General features: G+C 45.9%; 1 protein-coding gene across 2 annotated transcripts in view; it reads right to left on the bottom strand.

Moving 5' to 3' along the window:
- Positions 1–3,868: 3,868 nt before the first annotated feature.
- Positions 3,869–25,574, bottom strand: part of FOXN2 (forkhead box N2) — a 35,882-nt gene continuing 14,176 nt past the window's right edge. For both annotated transcript variants that reach the window (XM_069954718.1, XM_069954719.1), the window contains exons 2-6: positions 17,375–17,913; positions 13,724–13,848; positions 13,126–13,178; positions 7,650–7,718; positions 3,869–5,598 (exon numbers count right to left, since the gene is read on the bottom strand). In XM_069954718.1, coding sequence (XP_069810819.1) covers positions 5,078–5,598; positions 7,650–7,718; positions 13,126–13,178; positions 13,724–13,848; positions 17,375–17,899 — 1,293 coding nt within the window. In that variant the 5' untranslated portion in view covers positions 17,900–17,913 and the 3' untranslated portion in view covers positions 3,869–5,077. The remainder of the gene's footprint in view (positions 5,599–7,649; positions 7,719–13,125; positions 13,179–13,723; positions 13,849–17,374; positions 17,914–25,574) is intronic.

Below are 25,574 nucleotides of genomic sequence, written 5' to 3'. Positions count from 1 at the left end.
TCAGAATGAATTGCATATCTTTGGTAAAAATAAACTTTATAAACATTTCCATTAACAGAGGTTAGCATACAAAAACTAAACATCTGTAAACTAATGCGGGGGGGGGGGAGATGAGACGGAAAAAAAAAATTGGAGGGGCGGGAGGGGTCCATTGGTTTTCTACTGGCAGTTTCATCTATACAAACCTATACACTTTTTTCCAACTAACCAAAAATAAGTGTAAGATTAATTTAAACAAATATTTCACACTGATCGACGTCTGATACATTTCTTAAATAAATAATAGATACAATGACTTGGCAATCACAAAGGTAATCTTCTTGTATATATCACTAAGGATGGCAACGTAATACTCGTAATGTAAGCACTTGATTCAATCAAAATAAGGTCAGAAAAAAAGAAAATAAAATAATGGCACTGGCAGTTATTACTAAAGAAATTCTCTTTTCGGCATTGTCACAAAGCGAGTGGCCTTTACGTATCAAGAGGAAGAACGAGGGATTCTGCCGACACCAACCAACCAGAACCCTGTTATTTCTCCAGTGCAGATCAGTACATGACAGCTGAGCTCTGATTGGCTGATGAGGACACGCCCAGTCTCCACCTCCAGGACCACGTTAATCTGTGGGGTCTGCTCTGTGCGGCAGCCAAAATACATTTCTTTACAAAGTGGTTGCGTTCTGTTGCGATTATCGCAGAACTCGAGCAATTTAGCAACTTGTATAAGTCCCTGCAGATTCAATTCCTTCAAGAATTTATCACAAAGTGAAGAAGTTCAACTAAAAAGAGCTGAAGAATAAATCCTAAGTAGAGCGGAATGATCCCCTCACACGTGATCCATCACCATAGTTACACTATATACAGGAGGGTGGAAAAGAACCAGAACTATCGGAGGGGGCGGCGGATGGATACCAGGTCACATGATGAGCTGCCTAATAACTATACAGGAAGAGTCCACATAGGATCAGCAGCTCCACTATCGTAGATGGGGCCAAGCCAGACAAGAGTCTCTGCTGGACCCGTCCTGTCCTACACTGTGCAGCCAGCCCATTGCTTTGTATGACAGAAGTGTAATGCTTTATTTCTCCTGTGGTGGCACTGCAGGGAAATAGAACACTCACTGCCACAATTTTACATCGGCTGAATGATTGTTCCCAGTAACGCTTCCTGATGATCGACCCATGTGAGAGCCGGCTATCATCCGACCAACGCAAAAACACCCGATTGGATCTTTTGTGGGGAAAATAAAATAAGGAAGCTTAAAGGGATTACTTTTAAACTGCCCAAACCCTATAAGGGGGGTGCATGATGGGTAAATCCTTGTAAGAGCTCAAAAATAGAATGCTGATCACTATGATCGAGGGCTTATCGGCCTGTGTATAACATTTTATCCACTACTGGAGACTGTTCCTTACAATCTATCGCTCTGAGCAATGGCGGCTTACTCTGTAAAACATTCCTACAATGATAAAGGGGATCTGTGAGCTCTAGATCATGAATGCACACCAATAATGCAGGGAGGGGTGAGGAAGGGAGGAGGCATGCATGCTACTGCTCAGCAACACCTCACTGACACTAATACAGAAGTGACAGATTCCCTTTAACAATGTAACCAAAGGCAAGCTCAAGAATAGATGAAATACAAATGGGCCGTTCTCTGGTCTGTATAGTGAGACACGTGTTAGGGTGTAGGAACATCACTCATATGCCAGTGTATTCACCCTTCTCTACAATATCTCAGGCAGTTGCTTCTTGTCCTTCTTTTAAGTGCAGCAAAAGGAAGAGTAATAGCTGGGCAATGTATGAGTAGTCCATACACTGCTAACCCCTCAATCTGAGGGGAGCTACGCACAGCCAGAGGGGGGCAGCACACAGTGGGGGTCTCCATGTGTCACCATGTCTGGTCTCATCAATTCACTGCAGACAGTTTAGACATTGGATTCAATGACATATCAGTATACAGTGAGCGCCATCTAGTGGTGGGTGTGAGCAGCCAGTATTTTCTCATACAGCTTAATGGTTGTACGGTAAAGAACATGTGATTAAGAGCACTTTAAAGAAACGTCATGAAAAGAATCAGCACATAATACCGGACCTAAAAACAACATGGTGTAATCAAGGAGGACATTTTTTTTAAAGGGGTTATCCTGGATTAAAAACACAGCTGTTTTCTTCCAATAAAACAGTGCCGTTCCTGACCCAAGGTTGTGTGTAATATTCCAACCTTTGATCCATTTAATTCAATGGAAATGAGCTGCAATACCCCCCTCTAACCAAGGACAACAGTGGCGCTGTTTCTGGAAGAAAGCTGGCAAACAGCCAGAAGTCTACAGGGCTAAAATGAGTCCTTGCAACCAACAAAAGAGTCGCCTTGGACCCCCGTCACTTTGCAGACTCTGTACTTCATTTCTGCAATCACTTTACTTGAATTTGATTCAATTTGCAGTAAACCGCGGAAATTGGACAAGTATAGATGGAGAGCAGGCGAAGGACAGGCTCAGAGGATCCCACCAATAGGACCCTAGAATGGAGGTCTCAGGACAACCATACCATAGGCAGGAGCTAAAACAGACGAGACCCATTACATTAAAACAGATAGAAAATCCTGTGCTGATTCTATTCATATCATCCATTATAGTGATAGGCCCCAAGTTCCTCATACAGAGCTGCAAGCTGCCAGCATAGACAGGAGAATGGAAAAATGTTCTCTGCCTCCAACGGCCACTAGGTGGGGCTCAATAGCTCACTGCATACTGTCACTGCGCTCAGTGCACCCCCTCAACACAGGATTCATCTACCTCACATCAGATTCGGGTGCAGTCATTTATGATATATATCCGGCTGGCCATTTTGTTGTCTCATTTGTTTATCTGTTTTTTGTAAACCTGCTGTTTAAAGGGCAAATAAGCAACTATTTACATGTTATGGGCAGTGAAACAAAAATGTAGAAGAACAGACTAAATGCAAAGAACATATTCTCACTTCATATTTACATGTATACAGGAGTTTACGGAAGCACCAAACAGTATTTATAAATGGCAGCCGTTATGATGAAGATGATGGGGGAGTATTCCAAATGCTGTAACTCAGGCCTACCATAAAGCGGCACTCTACTCACAAACATGGCGTTCTGCATGCAGATGAGAACAAATGTTGAACGTTTTAGGGGGTAAAATGTGAAGAAAAGCTGAAGGGTCTGGAAGCATCTGGCGCTTTATAGACATCAATCACACAATGAGCGCATGTGATGGTACTGAACGCCATTCTTCGCTCTCTCAAGCTGGACCAGATTATGTAGGACACCATGAAATATATAAAGCTAATCCCTTACCTGGTTCCATCAACTAAGGCCCCCCCACCAAAAAAAAAGGTGCGGCGCCCCCTCTAAACATGGCTATTCCAGTTTCTTAGGAGTCATGGCTGCAGGAAACATTCAGGTCAGCCCTCTGGTTTCTTATTAACATAAGGGGGGGGGAGGGGGCAAATTACATCAGCAATTCCCTACTTGGCACTTTGGAAGACTGTCTAGTGGTTACAATTCTGGGCGTCTGTCAGGGGCCACATCCAGCCATAGCTTTCTATTAAAACCAGCTGCCGGATACATATACATACAATCTGACGGGATCACAGAGTCCAGTGCCCATAGCGCCTACGGACATCCCATGTACGGTTCATGAGCGTCAATGAAACCATTCATTCGACTTCGGAAATGAAAGCTTACATGGTGGCTTTTACATAGAACTAGCAACAAAATACTAGGATTGTGAGAACGGGGTTTTACCCATATATATATATATATATATATATATATATATATATATATATATATATATATATATATATATATATATATATATAGATATATATATATATAGATATATATACAGAACTTACAAAAATAGAGTCACTACAAAACCATGTACATAATATTACATTATGGTTCATGCAAAGCGAGGGCTCACCAGTGTCTACACAGCACGCACTATCCTGTCCACTACTACACCATGTGTATCCTAAGGGTCATGCAAGCTGGTGGATCTCCGCTACATACACAATGGCCGAGACCACAAGGTTAAAGCCAAGCTCCGCTCAGAAGCCTCCTGCACCTCTCACCCTGCCATATCCTCCTTGCGTTCATGCATTAAGCTGCAATGCTGTCCGTGCAAACATCTTGTGACCGTGAAATGAACCAGTGGTTACCTAGAGAAGCAGCCAAACATTTGGAAGGAAAAGGTCCTGCGGTTAGTGACACTGATATAACCTGTGTGTATACGGGGTCTGCAGCGGAGTTAGGCTTTAACCAGGTATAGGAGACAATGCATGGGATGAACGCACACACGGAGCAGCCTGGTATACAGGTAGATTGTTATGGTAACAGGACTTTACGGTTTCGAGGGACCATTTTGTTTTAGCAGAGAACATTCTAGATCGGGTCACAAACATAACCCACGTGTAAAAGCACAAGGAAGGGGAAGCTTTAGCTTTACAAAAATTATATTAGGCGTGCATTGCACACTTTTCCTTTAACTGACTCTACATATAAATAGTTGGCAAAAAAGTATCACTAATACTGAAATATTTTATCACTTCGGTTGCACAGTGGCCAGAAATTAAAGCACATACAGCAGTCAGTGTTGCGCCAGCAGCCTTTTCGGTGAAGTTTCTGTTGCAATTTGAGGAATCCTCTACAGGTCGCTTAATTTTAATAAAAAAAAAAATAAATAGCTTATTTTTTTTTGCAGGGACTTTGCATGTCATGCATTTCTGGTAAAGTATATAAAAAAAATAAATCTAAGGCAGTAATTGTGGGACAAAGGAGGAACGGGAAAAAAATAAGACTCAAGCTTACAAAAATCAAAAGCAAACAAAAAAAACGAAGGAAAAAAAAAAAAAAATATATATATATATATATATATATATAAGCCTCACGTCTTTTATGGCTTTGATCTCCTAAAGAAGAAATGAAAGCTGAAGAATATTGCCACGCTTTGTGTGGATGAAGGCAGGAAAAAAAAAAAGGGAACCCATAAAAGATAGAAGAGGGTGAAGCAAAAAGATGGCGGCGGCTGCGGGAGGACTATTTTCTATGCTTCTGGGATTGGGCTTTTGCAGTTTTTAAAAGGGAATCCAGACAAGTGCGAATCCCAGCCAGATGGAGCAGAGAGCCGGCTGCCTCCTTCAGCTCCTCATCGATATCCTGACACGCTTCTTTTCGTAGCTTCTTGCCGTGTAACTCTTTGCTGGAGGGATTCCCGCAGGGTTGGGAAGCATAGCCGCTATCGCCCAGGGCATCCTCTTCATAGTCAATGTCAGTCTCGTCCTCGCTGTGAAAGCCTTCGCTGCCGTCACTTCCTGCCCGGCTGTTTTTTGGGATGAACTCGTAGACCTCGTCCACCGATGACAAGGAAGACACGCTGGATCGGGATTCACATCGCTGAGAGTCTGTGCCGCTCGCGCTGTAGTTGTGGTCCTCCTTGGGATCGATGTTGATGGCGGTCGAGTCGTTCTCTTGAAGGGTCAGGGAAGTACAGTGCTTGAATGCGCTGGTATAATTGCGTTTCTTGGGTAAAACTACCTTAAGGGGCTGCGGTTTCTGGCCTGAATAAAACAAGATCAAAAGAGGTCAATACAGGCAAAAAAATATCACAGAAACTGCATTCCCACCTTATCCTTGCCTAGAATACGCCATCACCATTGCCATGGGGGGTCCGACCTATATCAAGGGGCAGTAACAATGCCTGGGGGAAACTGTAGCAGAGGTCCATTCAAGTGAGTTGGGGTTGCTGCAGTTGCCTAAGCAGCAAGCAGGATAACTGCCGTACAGGAAAAAACAAGGGAGCACAAAGCTGCAGCCCCTAAAGTCTTAGGATCAGATGTCAGACCACCCAAAACATAAAGGGAAGCACCTAACCTGCTAATATAATGTACAGGCCGCTAAGAATGAAGCATGTGACCTGCTGATATAGCGCACAGGCCGCAGAGGATGGCGCATGTAACCTGCTAATATGTCCCTATAATGCACAGGCCGCAGAGGAGGACGCATGTAACCTGCTATGTCCCTATAATGCACAGGGAGCTGAGGATGAAGGTCATTTTCTTACACTGAACCTCTGTGCTGCTTTTGGGATCTTTGTAGTTTATTATATATGTTAATGAGGTGGTTTGTTGCACTGGGGGCGGGGCCACCATCCTCTGAGGGTAGTATGCCCCGCCCCCAGTGCAACAAACCACCTTATTTACATATCTAATAAACTACAAAGTTCTCAAAAACTGCACCAAGGATCAAGGTAAGAAAATGACCTTCATACCGTGTTCTCTATGCAGAGGGGTAGCGGACCCCCGACCCCTATCTCCACTGTTATCTGTGGAGTCTCTGGACACCCTCATACACGTGTCACTGTTGGCCAACATCAAAATAAAGTGTGCAAGGAAATTAAAACAACCCCATTTAGTACAAGGGAAGTGATTCTCTTGCAGAAAACATTTTTTGACAAATCTGCTGCTCTTAAACATGGCTTGTCCCAATGGGCATACAGATGGCTCCCACCACCCGCACCTCTTGCAGTTTCCCCAGCAATAACAGCTGAGCCCCTGAGAGGAGTAGCGTGCACAGATGTCCTCAACCCACCACAGGTACAGACAGAATGGGACCACTCATATGGAATCTTCTCTTACCACATAAAAAAAATGACAAATACTACCGATTTTAGTTCAGTCATAGGATTCTACATTTCAGTTCTTCAATCCCCCCCCTCCCCTATCTACCGGGTCCAAGTGTCTACAACCTTCGAGTGCCCCGAGATTTCCAGAATGGATCGGTGACTCTCTAGTAGGTTGGACCAACGCCATGCATTGCATAGGAGAGCGCTGGACCTAAGTGCAGCAACACAGACAATGTATCGGGAGTACCCTCTGACATATACATCTAATGTAAACCTATGGCACCACGTCCTTGCTAAGACAAAAAAAAAAAAAAAAAAAAAAAAAGTATACTGCATGGTATATAGGATCCACCAGGATAGAACAGCGTGGTTCCCTGCGCTATTCCACCCACCAAATCCAATATATACATTGTACATCCCAAACAGACCACACTTTTGCCCTCCGCTGGGTAAAAGTCTGGACACTATTAAAATTTGACAGCTGGCAGGGGCAAATTAAAGAACACGAACTTACCTCTCCCCGTGCCCACAGTGAGTGGCGAAACCGGCCTCGGGACCCCAGCCAAGCTCTGTGATCTTCGGTGCTGCACATGTCACGACTTGGCTGATGAAATAGCCGCTCAGCAAGTTTGTGAATGGTGCAGTCACTAAGCAGCCAGGACAGGCAACCCCCCCAGGTGGTGGCATCATCACAACTCGGGGGAAAATGCCCTCTGGCGTGGGTCCAGGGGCCGGTCCTGCCACTCACTGTGGTCAAGAGTTTGTGCTTCTTATGAAGTTCCCCCCTGCCAGATTTTAAAAATAGCCAGACTTCTCCTTTAATGCATATTATGAGACTATCCTGGTGCTTGTGTTGAATAGAGGCTGTGGGATCAGTGCAGTACGTAGTGCGGATCAGCTATTAATAGGAAGGTTCCTTAATAAGAAGGTTTAAATATTAAAGATTAAAAAACAAAAGAAAATAAAACAGATAAAAAAGCCTCTTACAATCCAAAGCTTCATTCTTGATCGAGGTGTTTAACAGCATCATAGCGGTGGCCGCATCGATATCAGGATCTGCAAGACACAAAGAAAAGCTCTGTGAGTCACAAAGACCTTCTCTAGGATCCCATAGTCATGTGACATGTACCAGGAGTCATGTACAGTGCATAGTCCTCACCACCAGATCACAGGCAGGGCAAAAACACTCCATTTTACTGATCTTAAAGGGGTTATCCAGCGCTAAAAAAAAAAAAAAAAAACTTGTCTCCAAGGTCAGGTGCGGTGTGCAATTAAACTCCATTCACTTTAAAGGGGTAGTGCGGGGGCATTTTTTTCCTGACACCAGGGAGTAGGTGGCTGAGGGAAACTACGTCCACTCACCTCCCCGGTTCCATCGGCGGGTCCCGCATCGCGGTGCTCCGGTCCCCGTCCGCTTCCTGGTGTCTGACGCGGGCCAGAGACGATACGGGGCGGGATCTGAACGGACTTGAAACGGATCCCGTCTTCGTCACTGACTGGCTGAGCGGACTTGAGACGTCACGTCAGACACCAAGAAGCGGCCGGGAACCAGGGCACCGCGAAGCAGGACCCGACGCTGGAACCGGGGAGGTGAGTGGACGGCGTTTTTCTTAGCCGCCACCTCCCCAGTGTCAGGGGAAAAAAAATGCCCCCCCCCTGCTGGAGTACCCCTTTAAATGGAACCAAGTTACATAACCTGCACCCAACCTGGAGACAAAAATACGGTAGATAATATACCCTCATCAGGAGCTTGCCTGGGCCTTGTAGGGAGGTCATACACCTCATCAGGAGCATGTCCGGGCCTTGTAGGGAGGTCATACACCTCATCAGGAGCATGTCCGGGCCTTGTATGAAGGTCATACAGCCACCTCATCAGGAGCATGCCCGGGCCTTGTAGGAAGGTCATACACCTCATCAGGAGCATGTCCGGGCCTTGTATGAAGGTCATACACCTCATCAGGAGCATGCCCGGGCCTTGTAGGGAGGTCATACACCTCATCAGGAGGATGCCCGGGCCTTGTAGGGTGGTCATACAGACACCTCATCAGCAGCATGCCCGGGCCTTGTAGGGTGGTCATACAGACACCTCATCAGGAGCATGCCCGGGCCTTGTAGGCAGGTTATATAGCCACCTCACCAGGAGCATGCCTGGGCCTTGTAGGGGGGTCATACAGACACCTCATCAGGAGCATGCCCGGGCCTTGTAGGGAGGTCATACACCTCATCAGGAGCATGCCTGGGCCTTGTAGGGGGGTCATACAGACACCTCATCAGAAACATGCCCAGGCCTTGTAGGGAGGTCATACACCTCATCAGGAGCATGCCCGGGCCTTGTAGGGAGGTCATACGGCCACCTCATCAGGAGCATGCCCGGGCCTTGTAGGGAGGTCATACATCTCATTAGGAGCATGCCCGGGCCTTGTAGGGAGGTCATACGGCCACCTCATCAGGAGCATGCCCGGGCCTTGTAGGGAGGTCATACATCTCATTAGGAGCATGCCCGGGCCTTGTAGGGAGGTCATACACCTTATCAGGAGCATGCCCGGGCCTTGTAGGGAGGTCATACAGACACCTCATCAGGAGCATGTCAGTCATCATTTTTACGTTTCATTGTTCTCGGCACATTCGACTATGTAATCAATAGATTTGCAACTGGAATATTTCAATCATTGAGATTCATGGAGTAACTCTTGTGATGTGCCACTATAAGGGGTCTCATGTGCTGTCAGACCACCTTCCATGAACCTACAGGACACGGGTAAGGAAATTGTCACAATGCGCCGCAGCCACTTCAACACCTTACTCGATAAATTTTAACAGCTCCTATTTTCAGGCCTATAACAGGATTTTTTTTAATGTTTATGTATCCAAGTACAATGTACACCTGCCACATGACCATATGGAACAGCTCCATCTCCCATTTTTGCAGAACTCATACAAAGTTGCTATGGTTACTAGATCAGGGCCAGGCGTCACGCAGCATGGCAAGTTTCTTTGCTCTCTACAGACAACAGTGAATTTTACTGCAAAGACAGGAGGCACCAAAGTGGCCACCTTGCTGCTTTATCTGCTGCCTACAACGGGGATGGAGAACCTCTGGCCCTACAGCTTCTGCAAAACTACAAATCCCAGCATGCCCGGACACCTTTAGCTTTAACCAACACTTCCCCGGTCCCTGGTGTCCTCCCCCACAGCCCGTCACCTGCCCGGCTGCCCGTCACCGCCCGGTGAGTGGTGTACATACACCATACTACATTCACTATTCAATTGATGGTGCATTATTGATTCGCTAATAAGCAATATAACAGTTGAAAGTCTATACTAATCGCTACAGCACAGTACGATTTGAGCAACAATCTAATATATCGCATATTCTGATGAACTAGCTCACAGTATTTCTATCTTGTTTAATACATAACAACAAGCAAAACGGACACATCAAGTCTATGAACTTTACTATGCTCTCCTAACTCGTGATTTTTTAACCATTTTTAACTACACTACTGCGCATATAATCTTTTTATAATTTTTTCATTTTTTAGCTTTATTTTTCTATTATTCTGCAACACCTTTGGTGCTCCATTTTATTTTATTTTTTATAATTTTCAGATGCATCTTTTTGTGTTATGTATGACTAATATTTTATGTCTGTTATAAACCTTAGTGACCTTATTTTACCAAATTAAATCGATTACTGTTATACCTTATTAACTTGCATTTCTAGCTAGAGGACCTACACCTTTCTTTCCACATTTTCCTGTTTTTCCTTAGGGTATAGGAACACTCTAGGTTAACCTCGTTAGTCTTGCACCCAAGCAGTCGAACTCACACTCCTTCATTCACCTTGGGAGTTATAGATGGGGGGGCTGAAGGTTTTCCCATCCCTGGTCTACATCTTTATATGTGGTTTCTAATAATTTTGCTCCTGGTATCAGGACAACCTGTGCGGGTTATAACTAGTTAACTAGCTGGGCTCCATAGACACTTACATTACAGCGGACGTTGCTGCAACAGTTCTTCTAATAACAGCAACTGTGCTAAGACATCCCTTTAAAAGCGGTAGTGAACCCAAATTTATTTTCCTTTTAAGTCAACTGGTGCCAGAGATTTGTAATTTACATCTATTAAAAATTCTCCAGTCTTCCAGTACTGATCAGCTGCTCTATGTCCTACAGGAAGTGGTGTATTCTTTCCAGTCTGACACAGTGTTCTCTGCTGCCACCTCTGTCCATGTCAGGAACTGTCCTGAGCAGGAGAGGTTTTCTATGGGGATTTGCTGCTCTGGACAGTTCCTGACATGGACAGAGGTGGCAGCAGAGAGCACTGTGTCAGACTGGAGAGATTACACCACTTCCTGCAGGACATACACTCACCGGCCACTTTATTAGGTACACCTGTCCAACTGCACGTTACCACTTAATTTCTAATCAGCCAATCACATGGCGGCAACTCCGTGCATTTAGGCATGTAGACATGGTCAAGACAATCTCCTGTAGTTCAAACCGAGCATCAGTATGGGGAAGAAAGGTGATTTGAGTGCCTTTGAACGTGGCATGGTTGTTGGTGCCAGAAGGGCTGGTCTGAGTATTTCAGAAACTGCTGATCTACTGGGATTTTCACGCACAACCATCTCTAGGGTTTACAGAGAATGGTCCGAAAAAGAAAAACCATCCAGTGAGCGGCAGTTCTGTGGGCGGAAATGCCTTGTTGATGCCAGAGGTCAGAGGAGAATGGGCAGACTGGTTCGAGCTGATAGAAAGGCAACAGTGACTCAAATAGCCAACCGTTACAGCCAAGGTAGGCAGAAGAGCATCTCTGAACGCACAGTACGGCCAACTCTGAGGCAGATGGGCTACAGCAGCAGAAGACCACACCGGGTGCCACTCCGCTTAGCTAAGAACAGGAAACTGAGGCTACAATTTGCACAAGCTCATCGAAATTGGACACTAGAAGATTGGAAAAACTTTGCCTGGTCTGATGAGTCTCGATTTCTGCTGCGACATTCGGATGGTAAGGTCAGAATTTGGCGTCAACAACATGAAAGCATGGATCCATCCTGCCTTGTATCAACGGTTCAGGCTGGTGGTGGTGGTGTCATGGTGTGGGGAATATTTTCTTGGCACTCTTTGGGCCCCTTGGTACCAATTGAGCATGGTTGCAACGCCACAGCCTACCTGAGTATTGTTGCTGACCATGTCCATCCCTTTAGGACCACAATGGACCCAACATCTGATGGCTACTTTCAGCAGGATAATGCGCCATGTCATAAAGCTAGAATCATCTCAGACTGGTTTCTTGAACATGACAATGAGGTCACTGTACTCCAATGGCCTCCACAGTCACCAGATCTCAATCCAATAGAGCATCTTTGGGATGTGGTGGAACGGGAGATTCACATCATGGATGTGCAGCCGACAAATCTGCGGCAACTGTGTGATGTCATCATGTCAATATGGACCAAAATCTCTGAGGAAGCTTCCAGCACCTTGTTGTATCTATACCACGAAGAATTGAGGCAGTTCTGAAGGCAAAAGGGGGTCCAACCCGTTACTAACATGGTGTACCTAATAAAGTGGCCAGTGAGTGTACAGCAGCTGATAAGTACTGGAAGACTGGGAGATTATTTTAATAAAAGTGAATTACAAATCTCTGGCTCTTGCTGGGACCAGTTGACTTGAGAAAGAATTTTTGTGAATTACCCCTTTAAGACAAGCCAGTAAACTCGCCAGAAGGAGAGGTGACCCAGTCATGTTCTAAGGTTTTTAATCAAAGTCAAAACAATTGAAAGGAAGGTTGACACCAAAAGGTTGGGGGTCACAGAGCTGCTTGGCCTCCCCTTTTCCCCAGAGGAGCGCGAATAACCTATAAGTCGTGACGTGTCCTTATATGGCTTCCCCCAATGGCTTCTCTGCAGCCTGCACCCTGCTCTGTACCAGCAATAACAGCCGTCTACAGATGGAGAACATTTCCTTCTGGAGAGTTCTCCGCTTTGGCTGAGCAGCCGCGTCATTGGCTGCTCAGCCGCGATTGGCTGAGCACAGTTATGCTCAGCCAATCGCAGCTGAGCAGCCGATGACGCTGAAGAGGGCGGCCAGCACTCAGGACGCTCGGAGGGATTCGGCCCGGCCGTCCGAAGACGACATCGCAGACTGAAGATCGGAAACGAGTCGGCACGTGACAAGTATGTATAGCGCACCACACTTCCGGGTACACGGGTGGGGGTGGTGGGACACTGGGAAGGGGGCCATTCACAGACATAACATACATTACAAAGTTGTATAACTTTGTAATGTGTGTTATTCTGTCAATAATTCTTTACCGCCGCACTACCCCTTTAACACCATTCCTAGGTATATGTGATACCCCTTTAAGATCAGTAACTTCTATGCTCACCAACTTTTACATATAAATCAGTAAACAATGGGGTTGTTTGAAGAAATAAATCATGGAACAATAGGCGTACCTTTCACAGCGTGCCCTGGAGTCTGTTTCAGTGATAGACAAAGAGGTGATGCACTGAAAAAAAAAAAAAAAAAGTATTAGATTTGCAGTATAAAACTGAGCAGACACAAATAGTTTATCCCTCACAGCGTTCCTGTCATCTGTACAAACTGTACGCACCAGGTCTCTCAGTGTAGATGCCTAATGCGGTTCGGAGTTACATCCGTGTGAAATGCAGAAACGCACTCCTCTCCCCGACCATTGATTAAAGGGGAACTATCAGCAGGTTAGACGAATCTTATAGCACAGGAGACCCCAAGGAGGAAGGCACGTCTCTTACCTTCATCCTCGGCGTCGTTCTGGTGCAGTTAACCATGTGCTCCATGGTTCGGTGAGACCATTAAGAGCACTGGGGCACAGTTAGGCAAACTGCCCCACTCCCACAGGGCTGATCGGTCTCAAGCCGGCCTGGGCAGCGCTCCTAACGGTGCCCCAGTACCCCAAACTGTCTCACCGGTACACAGAACACACAACTAACTGCACCAAGGATGAAGGTAAGATACGATAAGACACGTACCTTCTTCCTTGGTGTCTCCTGTGCAATCCAGGAGTTCACTTACCTGGTGGGTGAGGCAGGAGGGGTGTACAATGCAAGGGCTGCAGAAAATGGCTGCTTCTTCAGCGCTTGTACAAGGTTCGGTTTATACTCTGGATCTACGCACCATAAGGAGCCTTTTCCATTGACCTGAAAAACACAATGTTCATTTTGAGTATAAATGTAAAAAAAAGACAATGCAAAACTTTGAGACATGGTGAATAACTACTGGTGTACAATGTAGCACGCGATGAAACCAAGCATCTGAAAACACCTAAAGATGGTCGAAAGGAAACTTGGACATCACAAAGTGGGCGGCCTTCATTAGCCAATAAGGCACTTTTACTGAACAGCTCTGGACGGCAGGGGGTCCCAGCACTCTACTGAACAGCTCTGGACGGCAGGGGGTCCCAGCACTCTACTGAACAGCTATGGATGGTCTGATGTGGACAGGCAGTCAATCCATTTTTCTTGGGAAACATATTTAAAAGTTATGCTCTATACAAAGGATAGAGGGTATCTAGCTAAGTGATGAGGAAGGGGTCTGACTACTGGGACCGCCACAATTAGAACAGAGGTCAAATGTTAACAGACATCATGAGTTACATTGCAGCCATGTTTTAATATCAAGACACAATGACTATTTCTTCTGCTACAGACAGGATCGGATCTAAAAGGAAAAAGTAATGCAAGTTCTTCCCTCGCATCATCCTGTTTGGGATCCACTTCCCTTTTTCAGCTAAAGGCTAGCTTCACACAAACTTGCAGCTTGAAATCCGCTGCGGATCCGGTACTTGTGAAGCTACCCTAAAGTGTGGAAAAAAAAACCCACAACCAGTCCAGGTATAATGACGGCCGATCTCCACAGACGCACTGAGATGTCGTCTGCCTCTGGGGGTCACACAACTCAACTTCTTGGAAGGCAAATGTGTGAAAAGAGCAACAAATGTGGAAACTACACAGTGATGTAATGGAGCAGCCATAGCGCTAATAAAGAGTCCACTGGACACCCACCACCCAGGGGATAACGCACTGGACACCCACCACCCAGGGGATAACGCACTGGACACCCACCACCCAGGGGATAACGCACTGGACACCCACCACCCAGGGGATAACGCACTGGACACCCACCACCCAGGGGATAACGCACTGGACACCCACCACCCAGGGGATAAAGCACTGGACACCCACCACCCAGGGGATAACGCACTGGACACCCACCACCCAGGGGATAACGCACTGGACACCCACCACTCAGGGTATAACGAAGTCCACTGGACAAGTGCTTCTCAATTCCAGTCCTCACCAACAGGTCATGTTTTGAGGTTATCCTATACAAAGATCACCTGTGACAACACCTGATGCAGTGAGTATAATTATGTCACCTGAGAAATACTAAGGAAATCCTCAAACAAGACCTGTTGGTGAGGCGCCTGGCACTAGAAACCCACTACTGTGATACTACCTGATGGGTATAATGATATTTCACCTGTGATACTACCTGATGGGTATAATGATATTTCACCTGTGATACTACCTGATGGGTATAATGATATTTCACCTGTGATACTACCTGATGGGTATAATGATATTTCACCTGTGATACTACCTGATGGGTATAATGATATTTCACCTGTGATACTACCTGATGGGTATAATGATATTTCACCTGTGATACTACCTGATGAGTATAATGATATTTCACCTGTGATACTACCTGATGAGTATAATGATATATCACTTGTGATACTACCTGATGAGTATAATGATATATCACTTGTGATACTACCTGATGAGTATAATGATATATCACTTGTGATACTACCTGATGAGTATAATGATATATCACTTGTGATACTACCTGATTAGTATAATAATGTCACCTGTGATAATACCGGATGAGTATAATGATATCACCTGGCTTATACTACATTGGACCGAACACACAAAGGTGCATGAGAGCCACTTCCTGCAGGACATACAACAGCTGATAAGTACTGGAAGACTGGAGATTCTTAAATAGAAGTCAATTACAAATCAAATCTACCAATCACCATTGTAGTCTGGGGTCTTCAAGAATGATGGAGGCCCTTTGCGGTCCTGTATATGACACTGTAGGGGTTATGGGGTGGGGTTGAGAGTATATATTATATATGCACTATATCACATACACGTTTTCGGCATGTGGGCGATCAGAGATTGTTGGCTTCTTTTTAATCTTTGATAGAAGAGCGCACGGCTTTAGTTCAGCGAGAAGAGAGTATGGTCTCACATTACTAAGAGCTGAAGAATAGCGGCAGGAGAAGGAAGTGCTGCCATGACAACCCGAACCAGACTGTCATCCGAGACCACAGCGAGACAGCGTGCAAAGTGTACAGCCGCCGCCACTGGATGTGCAGCTGGTGGGAAACGCTTCCAAATATAGACTCACCTATACTGACTGCTCCAATTGCTTCCCCATGAAACGTCTACCGGGGTAAGAGGTGGTACCCCCCCAAAAAGCAGCACATCATTGCTATACATGTGAATGGAAATAAGCAGCAATATCAGACACTGACAAGTGGCAGGAGTTGTGCTGTTGGGGTAAAAAGCAGCAGTCACTCCCCACCCCCTCTTCCATACTGCAGCATGAAATCCATTCTATAGGGGGGACACCAGTGAAAAGTTACAAATTCTAATCAACTTCTGTCAGAAAGTTATACAGAATTGTAAGTGACTTCTACTTAATAATCTCCAGCCTTCCAGTACTTTCAGACGCTGTATGTCCTGCAGGAAGTGGTATATTCTTTCCAGTGTGACACAATGCTCTCTGCTGCCACCTCTGTCCATGTCAAGAACTGTCCAGAGCAGGAGAGGTTTCTATGGGGATTTGCTGCTGCTCTGGACAGTTCCCGACATGGACAGAGGTGGCAGCAGAGAGCACTGTGTCAGACTGGAGAGAATACACCACTTCCTGTAGGACATACAGCAGCTGATAAGTACTGGAAGACTGGAGATTTTCACTTACAAATCTGTTTTATTTTTAATATAACACCAGTTAATTAAAAAAAAAAAATCTTCAATGGAGTACCCCTTAAAAGTTATCTTGACTTGTATTTGTGTATTCTGCAAGCTGGATGCTCAGTGAAGTTGCTGGGACTCTGCTCAGCACATTACAGGTTATGGGGCACCTGTATTATGTGGACTGTTTACATCCGAGGCATGCTCACCTACTCCATCTCCTGATGTGACGCCATTGGGTCCTCCGCTTATCACAGCAGAAACCGCCCACTTAGCCAATCAATGATCACAGAGGTGACCGGCTGCACTCAGAGATTGAGTCGTCTCAGAAGAAAAATGTAGAATGACAAGTGGGGGACCAGAGGAGGCTGTGGGGTTTTGTGTGTCCAACCAAAATATAAATACAAATTATATGCCTAGAAAGCCCCTTTAAGGAGGTCACTTTAACATTTCTGAAGCTCTATGCTTACACAAGATAAGAATAGGAGGGAAATTTTATTTGGTGTGGACGTGTCTGGGGGTCCCCTATGGGGGAAACGTTTCTGGGGTTTCCCTGTGGTAATAACACAAAGTACCTCTAATAGACACTTGGAATCGCGCATAAGCAACGGAATTTTTTTTTTTTAAATCTATTTAGCATTAGAGTGGTATATTGTACTTTTTTGCTACTTACTTTCCCGTGACTTCGCTCGACTTTCCGAAAGCATTTATTCAGCGACAGGTTGTGTCTGACCGAGTTCTTCCAGCCAGTTGGGGCAGTAGCAAAGTATGGGAACCTGTCTAGGATCCAGCTGTAGATTTCCTTCACTGGCAGGCATTTGTTGGGGGAGTGCTCGATAGCCATATAAATCAGGAGGCTGAAGGAGTATGGAGGCTTTGAGGAGGCAGAGGATTTTTCTGGGCTGCGACAGCCGGTCGGAGAGCCGTCCCCTTCAATGTCATAGAGGTGGTTATTTGTCGGCAGCCCCTCGCTCCCCAGGCTGAAGTTGTTCAGTAAGTTTGTACTCTCGTGAAGCCAGTTCAGGTTTGTAAGCTCTTCATCTGTGGAGCCACAGTCCACCGCAGAGGCCTTTGGTCTGTCTGCACCAACCTCTTCTGGGAGACTTCCCATAGTGTCTAGCTGACTTAACCCTGCAACTTTTTCTGCTCCAGGAGTTTCTACGTTTTTGTCTGGAGTCATTCCCGTCACCGGACCCATGCAACCGTATCGCTCTGCAAGAGACAAAACAAAGAGCATGAATATGTATCTTCTGTTACACATCTATTGGCATTCTTCATGACTATGTCCCAAGTGTGAGTCCAGGGCTTCACAGCGATTCTGGCCATGGAACCACTTACAGATTGCCATGTACTGCACACCCAAACACAGTCATGTCCGAGATCTCACCCCATTACAGCTAACAGAAGTGAAAAGGGTCGTGTGGAAACTCACAAGGGGCCGAAACCAGAAATCCAGGAGGTTGCGGACACTTAAAGGAAGGAACACAATCCCGATCACTTCCATTAGCCGTGACCAGACCCCGGAGGAGACACGACCACCACTCAGCCCTGACCTCAGATGTTTAGGGTCACTGGTTTTCCTAATACTTGTCATTACCCAGCGCGCACACAGGTGACTCCTATGACATGGAAAGTCATTTCTACTGTATCTTGGTACTGACCTATACATTTATTTACGACGCTACTGACAACTTCTTAAGGTTATTATATCAGCCGAATCACATAGCCAGCCAGAGAGTACAGTGCATCGCCAGGATTTATAGCTCAATGTCCCAGCAGATCCCAAGACTGCGATCACATGCAATCTTTGCTGAACAACTTGTCAAAGGTTTACATAAATGACAGCACCACTTCAAAAGGAGAAGGCAGGGCACTTAAGGCCCTATTCCACAGAATGATTATCATCCATATTCAGCACTTCTAATAATTCATTCATCTTAAAGGGGTTGTTTAGCACCTGGACACTTCTCAATGTCTAAGATGAATAAAATGAATGGACTAAACTTTATGGCCATCGCTCCAGCACGATATTATAAAGAGGTTTTCCCACAGATGACTGTACAGGAGCCACCGTGTCATTCTCTTTATATCCGAGGCTGCTGCTGCAAATGGGGAAAGATGCGGGATCCATGGAAACAGTGACAGGAGTAAGTGCCCCCCCTCACTTTCATTTATAAAAAAAAAAAAAAAAAAAAAAAAGACTGAAGACTTTTGCCGTCAGACGCCTCCAGGAGAATGTGCTCCCCCCCCCCCCCCCAACGGTGTCCAGCGGCCATATGGTGAGTGCGCTGACCTCCCTGACAGACGGTGTGGACATACGGAAGGGACAATTCCCCAGACTCCCACAAAACCAACCTCCACTATGTCTAGATGATGATGACGACACGGGAACAAATGGAGAGGAACGGTCCCCTTTGTGTTACCATGAAACAATCCCCCATGGTTACAGAAGTATTAATGTTATGGCTCGGCACCACACCATGAAATATCTGACACTGTAAGTCAAATAAGGAGACAATACAGAGCAGATGGGTCATTGCCGACACAAGCAAACGCCACCGACTGTTACTGCCCTGGCGCCCCCCTGCAATTTGTCACACGTAAGTGAGGAGATGGCTCTGTGACTGGATAGTAAAATAAAGAGTAAATAAAGAGTCATTGCGTTGTCATTGCCATCTCACAGCATCAGACATTATAACAGGTTTGAGGTTCGGGAGCAGAAACACTCAACATTTACTACAATTCAAGAGTGAAAGTGGTGTAAGGGTCGTAGTTCATCAGTCCTCCCAAGAAAGCCAGGCCGGATCATGCATCATCTCTGAGGATGGATTCACACTACAGAATCCGGGCGGATAATCTGCCGCTCACACATCTCCACCCGTGCCATAGACTCCATTCTATGGTCTGGCAGATTCCACCATCCACCCAAGGAACTGACATGTCAATTCTGGACGGCGGAATCTGCCCGACCATAGAATTGAGTCTATGGCACAGGCGGAGCGGCAGGTGGTCCGTCCAGATTCCATAGTGTGAAGCCACCCTAATACTACTGTCAGCGCCTCCTCTTCCCCATCCTGACATCTGAAGAGATAGTGCTGTAAGCAGCGGCAGATACCATATATACGACACCAGTGAGGAACTGGAGGCAGGAGTGTAACACTTTTTATATACTGCCACTATGGGCCCATGTAAATGTATACGGACCCTATTACAGAGGACGATTATCTGCAGCATGCTCCAGGATCGCTCATCTCTAATATGGATGGATTACGGCCACAAGCTGACGGCTCTCAGTGAAGATCAGAATATCGGAGGTTAGGCTGGGACTTGTAGTCATATTTTTGGTGTATTATTATGGTAGTGGTTGCATAAAGATGCTGCATGGAGCCCCTACAAGCAGAGCTCCAGCCCATAGCCCCTTCCCCTCCATCCCATTCTGCATCCCTCAGATAGTAGCCCCCTGTTCGCTGAAGCGTTGCCCCCTTTGTGTCTGCTTCCCCTGCAGCAGCTATTGTCCGTCTCCAGAGCAGCTGCCCAGATTGGAGGTCAGATCTGAATCCCAAAAAGCAGAGATCTGATTACAATGCGGCGTGATGTCGGTCTCCAGGACGACGGAGGCGTTCGTGTCTCTACCCGCCGGGGCCGCTCCGGCCACACGCACCATCACGCAGCTGCCGGTCTATATCAAAGCCTGACAGACGGGAAAACAGATCTGCTTGTATGGACGTCTCATTTATACAGAAGACGACACTATTAGCCTTCACCTCTATGGAGAAACTAAACCCTCTAATCCAGGGGAACCCTCCATACAACTCCATGAGAAACGGAAGAAGTTCCCAGCCCCCCCCCCCCCCCCGTTCCCTTTGTTTATATCCTATATACCAGTGATTTTCAACCAGTGTGCCGCGGGGAAAGTTCCCCAAACTATGGTGCCCCTGTGTTTTCTTTCCCGGCAATGCGCAGCGATCAGTGGCGGATTATAAGTATGGTGGAGAGAAGCACAGGAGAGAAGCATGGGGGAGAGAAGCACAGGAGAGAAGCAGGGGGGAGAGAACCACAGGAGAGAAGCATGGGGGAGAGAAGCATAGGATAGAAGCAGGGGGGAGAGAAGCACAGGAGAGAAGCAGGGGGGAGAGAACCACAGGAGAGAAGCATGGGGGAGAGAAGCAGGGGGGAGAAGTATGTTGGAGAAAGGCACAGGAGAGAAGCATGGGGGAGAGAAGCACAGGAGAGAAGCAGGGGGGAGAAGTATGGGGGAGAGAAGCAAAGGAGAGAAGCACAGGGGGGGAGAAGAAAACAGGCCCAGGTTTCACTCTGAGCGAGTATAAATACATTTAGAATCTATATAATTAAAGCGTAACCGTGATTTCAGGGTCATTTTTCTGAAAACATTAAATATCAACAGTTCAAGCTATTTTAAGAAACTCTGTAATAGGTTTTATAAACCAAAAGAGTTTCCTTCTGTACTGAAAAAGCAATCTCCCAGCCTCCCCCCTCACATTAAATAAAGCAGGATTTCTGTCTCCATTATGTGGCTATGGAGAGGGGGGGAGGGGCTGTAAGGAGTGACTGAGCACGGAGCAGTCCTGCACAGCACAACACCCTGCAATCTTCTCTCAGTAAGTTCATAGATAAGCATTGACCTTTCTGACCCCAGAATCCTGCAGTTTAGGTGCCCAGAGAGTCTACAAACAGCTGACCTTAATGTCACCTCTTCCTGCTCCCTCATCTCCCTCGGCCCCTCCCCCCTTCATAGGCTTACAATGGAGAGAGCAGAACCCGTCTTCACTGGCTTCTCTGTAATGAAGACGTGTTTGCCTGATAATGCACAGATAAGAAGTCAGGGGGGGGGGGGGGGAGGCTGGGAGATTGCTTCTTGAGTACAGAAGGAGGCTTTTTTGGCTTATAAAACCTATTACAGAGTTTCTTAAAATCGCTTAGACTACTGATTTCTGTAATAAAAAAAAACATGACAGTTACGCTTTAACTATATGTATAATATGTACTGTTTTAGTGTCATTTTGTGCCATTTTGGTTGGTGGTGTGCCCCAGGATTTTTTAAGTATAAAAAGTGTGCCGCGGCTCAAAAAAGGTTGAAAATCACTGCTATATACGATCAGTGCTACATCTGCCATTACAACTGCAAGACACTTGTATGAGAATGGGGAGTAATACCGAGCATGACCACTACAAAATGAATGGCGCTGATCCTGGATGACGGCTGCATACAAGCAAACTTGGGTCCCAGCAGCTGTCTGAGAAGTTTAGCAAAGAATAAACGTTCCAGCATTTTCCGAGTGTCTGGGGACATCGGTCTATGTTTAGATGGGATCATTCAGTCATAGTTATTTGCAAGTCCTCAAAAGTGGCGTCAAAGGATGAAGGAATAAAACTGCAAGAAGAATACTATAGACCCTGCACAGTCTGATGGATCATCACGACCAACTAGCAGAATAGCAAACAATAGAAGTGTTGCTGGGATTTGCTGCTGCTCTGGACAGTTCCTGACATGGACAGAGGTGGCAGCAGAGAGCACTGTGTCAGACTGGAGAGAATACACCACTTTCTGCAGGACATACACCATCTGGTAAGTACTGGAAGACTGCAAAATTTTAAATAGAAGTAAATTACACATTGGTATAACTTTCTAAAACCAGTTTTTCCCTCCAGAGTACCCCTTTAAGGCGCTTTCCTTTCTAAGACTGTTGTAGCGTGTCTAGAAAGGCTCCAGAAACTAGAGAAGGGCCCTTTTTACTTTATCAGAGGGATAACAAGCGGTGTACATCACAATCATATTCACATTGCCGCCTTTAAGTTCATGCAAAAGGTAAAATGTCCTGTGCCCGATTTATGAAAGACTCGCCATCGACGTCCCTAAAGATTGTCACACCGCACAAAATGCAGCATGGCCGACCCATCTCTGCCGTAAGCAATGACTTTGTTTATTGAAAAGGCTGCTGCAAATGTACAACGTGACAGATCAGCTTCTCTATAGATTTCTGTCGCCATTATTCGGTCTGTAAAACGCAGGGCAATCTTACCCCATTATCCGCAGTGGTAATCGGCTGCCATAGAAGTGGATGAGGCCAAACGGGACATTGTTCCCAGGGAGAACAAATCCATACGAACGTCATTCATACTCTTACTATATATTAGTCCTATAATCCTAAGAAGTGCTGGAGAAAGGGAAAGTAGGGCACCTGACGTCGATCCCCACAGAGGTAAAACCACAAACAAAAACTAACACAAAAATCTTCCATTTTATAGAAAAAGCAATCCCATAGCCGTGTGGGGATAGAAGAAGGTATCATGCCGCAACTGACTGACAAGTCTTCAGAATGATGATTCTCAGAGCCACGACATCACCGACAGCGTCATCTAAACCACAGGGGTCAAAGCCGCAGCCCTCCAGCTGTAGGACAACTACAACTCCCATCATGCCTGGACAGCCAAAGCATGATGGGAACTGTAGCTGTAGGGCTGCGGGTTCCACCTCCCCTGATTTACACCATCCCGCCTCTGTGGGCCTTAATGTAACGTCCTGAGGTCACCGACAGCGTCATCTAAACCACAGGGGTCAAAGCCGCAGCCCTCCAGCTGTAGGACAACTACAACTCCCATCATGCCTGGACAGCCAAAGCATGATGGGAACTGTAGCTGTAGGGCTGCGGGTTCCACCTCCCCTGATTTACACCATCCCGCCTCTGTGGGCCTTAATGTAACGTCCTGAGGTCACATGATATATACATGGACGGTATCTGGAGAGACGTGCCGATCCCGTACACGGAGCTCACTCTTATACATACGTGTTACACGTCTCAATGTAACGTCCTGAGGTCACATGATATATACATGGACGGTATCTGGAGAGACGTGCAGATCCCGTACGTGGAGCTCACTCTTATACATACGTGTTACACGTCTCAATGTAACGTCCCGAGGTCACATGATATATACATGGACGGTATCTGGAGAGACGTGCAGATCCCGTACGTGGAGCTCACTCTTATACATACGTCTAAATTTAGTTGCGTCTTGTTGGACGTCTGAGAATTCCAGGAATCATGACATATTAATGGCTTGCCATGTCGGCACATACACATCCAGCCTTTTATCATCCATTACATGAACTGCATGTACGGCATTTAGTATTTCATTTTTCTTTCATGAGATTTTCAGGAAAAAGTAAAAAACACAAAACAAAACGCTAAACGAAGCACAAAGGCCAGACGGTAAAACGTTCATGGCCGAGTACGGAGACTATTAGCTGTACACTCACCTACATAAGCTGCAGTTATTCTGACTTCTCTTTTAAAGGGAACGTCCTCCGTGGTTGTCACTTAGACAAAGCTGTGACCGGTGGGGATCTCAGCACTAAGACCCCAACCTATCACTTGTTATAGCTAGAAGAGGCCGTGTTCCTCAATCCCTCGTGATACAAGTCATTATGTGAGATGGGCTCTATTGTAAGTCTAGGGAGTGAAGAGCAATTATGGATGCTTCTCCCAGCTATATCTAACTATCCTTCCAAGTTTTTACACCTACAAAATGTGGTAGTGACACTTTACATTTTTTTTTTATCTTTATTTTATACTGGGTTCAGATTTAGAGAAAAAACGCTCCTGTTTTTAGATATTAGTCACATCCTTGCCATGATGTCCCTATGCCTCAGAACATCCTCTATATGTGCTCTATACTTTGGCCATACACAGAAATGACTCCACCACTAATGCACAAGGGGATCTGATCACCAGGACTGAGCATGTGCGACCACCAGCACTGGATTAAGTGGACAATCTGAGAGGGAATCAAGACACCAGGTGGCCCTATAACAAGTACGTAACAATAAGGTATAATATAATGTAACAATATGTTATAATATAACGTAACAATAAGTACGTAACAATAAACGCATGACATTTTTTAAATTATTCCAAATAAAAACTAACATTCGTGGGTAACCCCTTTAAATAAAGTAGTGGAGGGACATGATTCCCTGTGACGCTGTAGCAGAGAAGGAAAATGGCGGAATGGATCCCTATATCTCCCACCATCTCCTTATAATCTAGGACTTCCCCAATGTCCACATTTACAGGCAACCAGAGACACAAGGAGAAGAGGGACGTACAAACCTGCTGAACGGTTGGATTCATCTGAGACTGATTGTTCAGCGTTTGACTCCCGGTGACTGGAGAAGTTGAATGCATCCCTAGAGAGTTACAGAAATCATGGACAGAGTCTATGGCAATGTTTACACAACGTATGTTTTGCATAAATCACGGCCATTGTTTAACGGCCGTGATTTATACAAAACATATGTTGTATTTGAATGAATAGAATCCCGGCTGGAGCGTATACACATAGTATACACTCTGGCCAGGATTCCATATGGCCGCACGAAAAAACCGACAAGTCCGTTTTCTGCAGCCCCTATGCAATGAATAGCGCCACAGAGACATGTCAGTTTTCTGCAGCCCCTATGCATTGAATAGCGCCACAGAGACATGTCAGTTCACACAAAGGAGCGTGCAGCTCCGGCCGCATGCTCCATTGTGTGCAGCGATAAATTCACAGAATGGAGCCTGCATCCAATTCACAGAACGGCCGGTCTCATACGCCATGTGAACACAGCCTATAGCTGTATCCACCAGGACCCCCCCCTCAGGGCTGCATCCAACTCCTGCCGTCACTGGGAGTCCAATGCCGCCCACGCTCTGGTCCAGATGAACCCAAATGTTCAGCTCATCTCTACAGAAGACATCAATCCTAAACCACACGTAAATAGACGTTGCTACAATTGGAAAGAGTTACTCATGGGGAAATCATCCGCACAGTGGGGAATGGAGATGCAACAATTATCCTTGATCACTGGA

This window comes from Dendropsophus ebraccatus, chromosome 15 (assembly GCF_027789765.1).
Source record: "Dendropsophus ebraccatus isolate aDenEbr1 chromosome 15, aDenEbr1.pat, whole genome shotgun sequence".
NCBI classification, from domain to species: domain Eukaryota; kingdom Metazoa; phylum Chordata; class Amphibia; order Anura; family Hylidae; genus Dendropsophus; species Dendropsophus ebraccatus.
The sequence above is the reverse complement of the archived record's forward strand: the minus strand, read 5'-3'. Positions and strand labels throughout refer to the sequence as shown.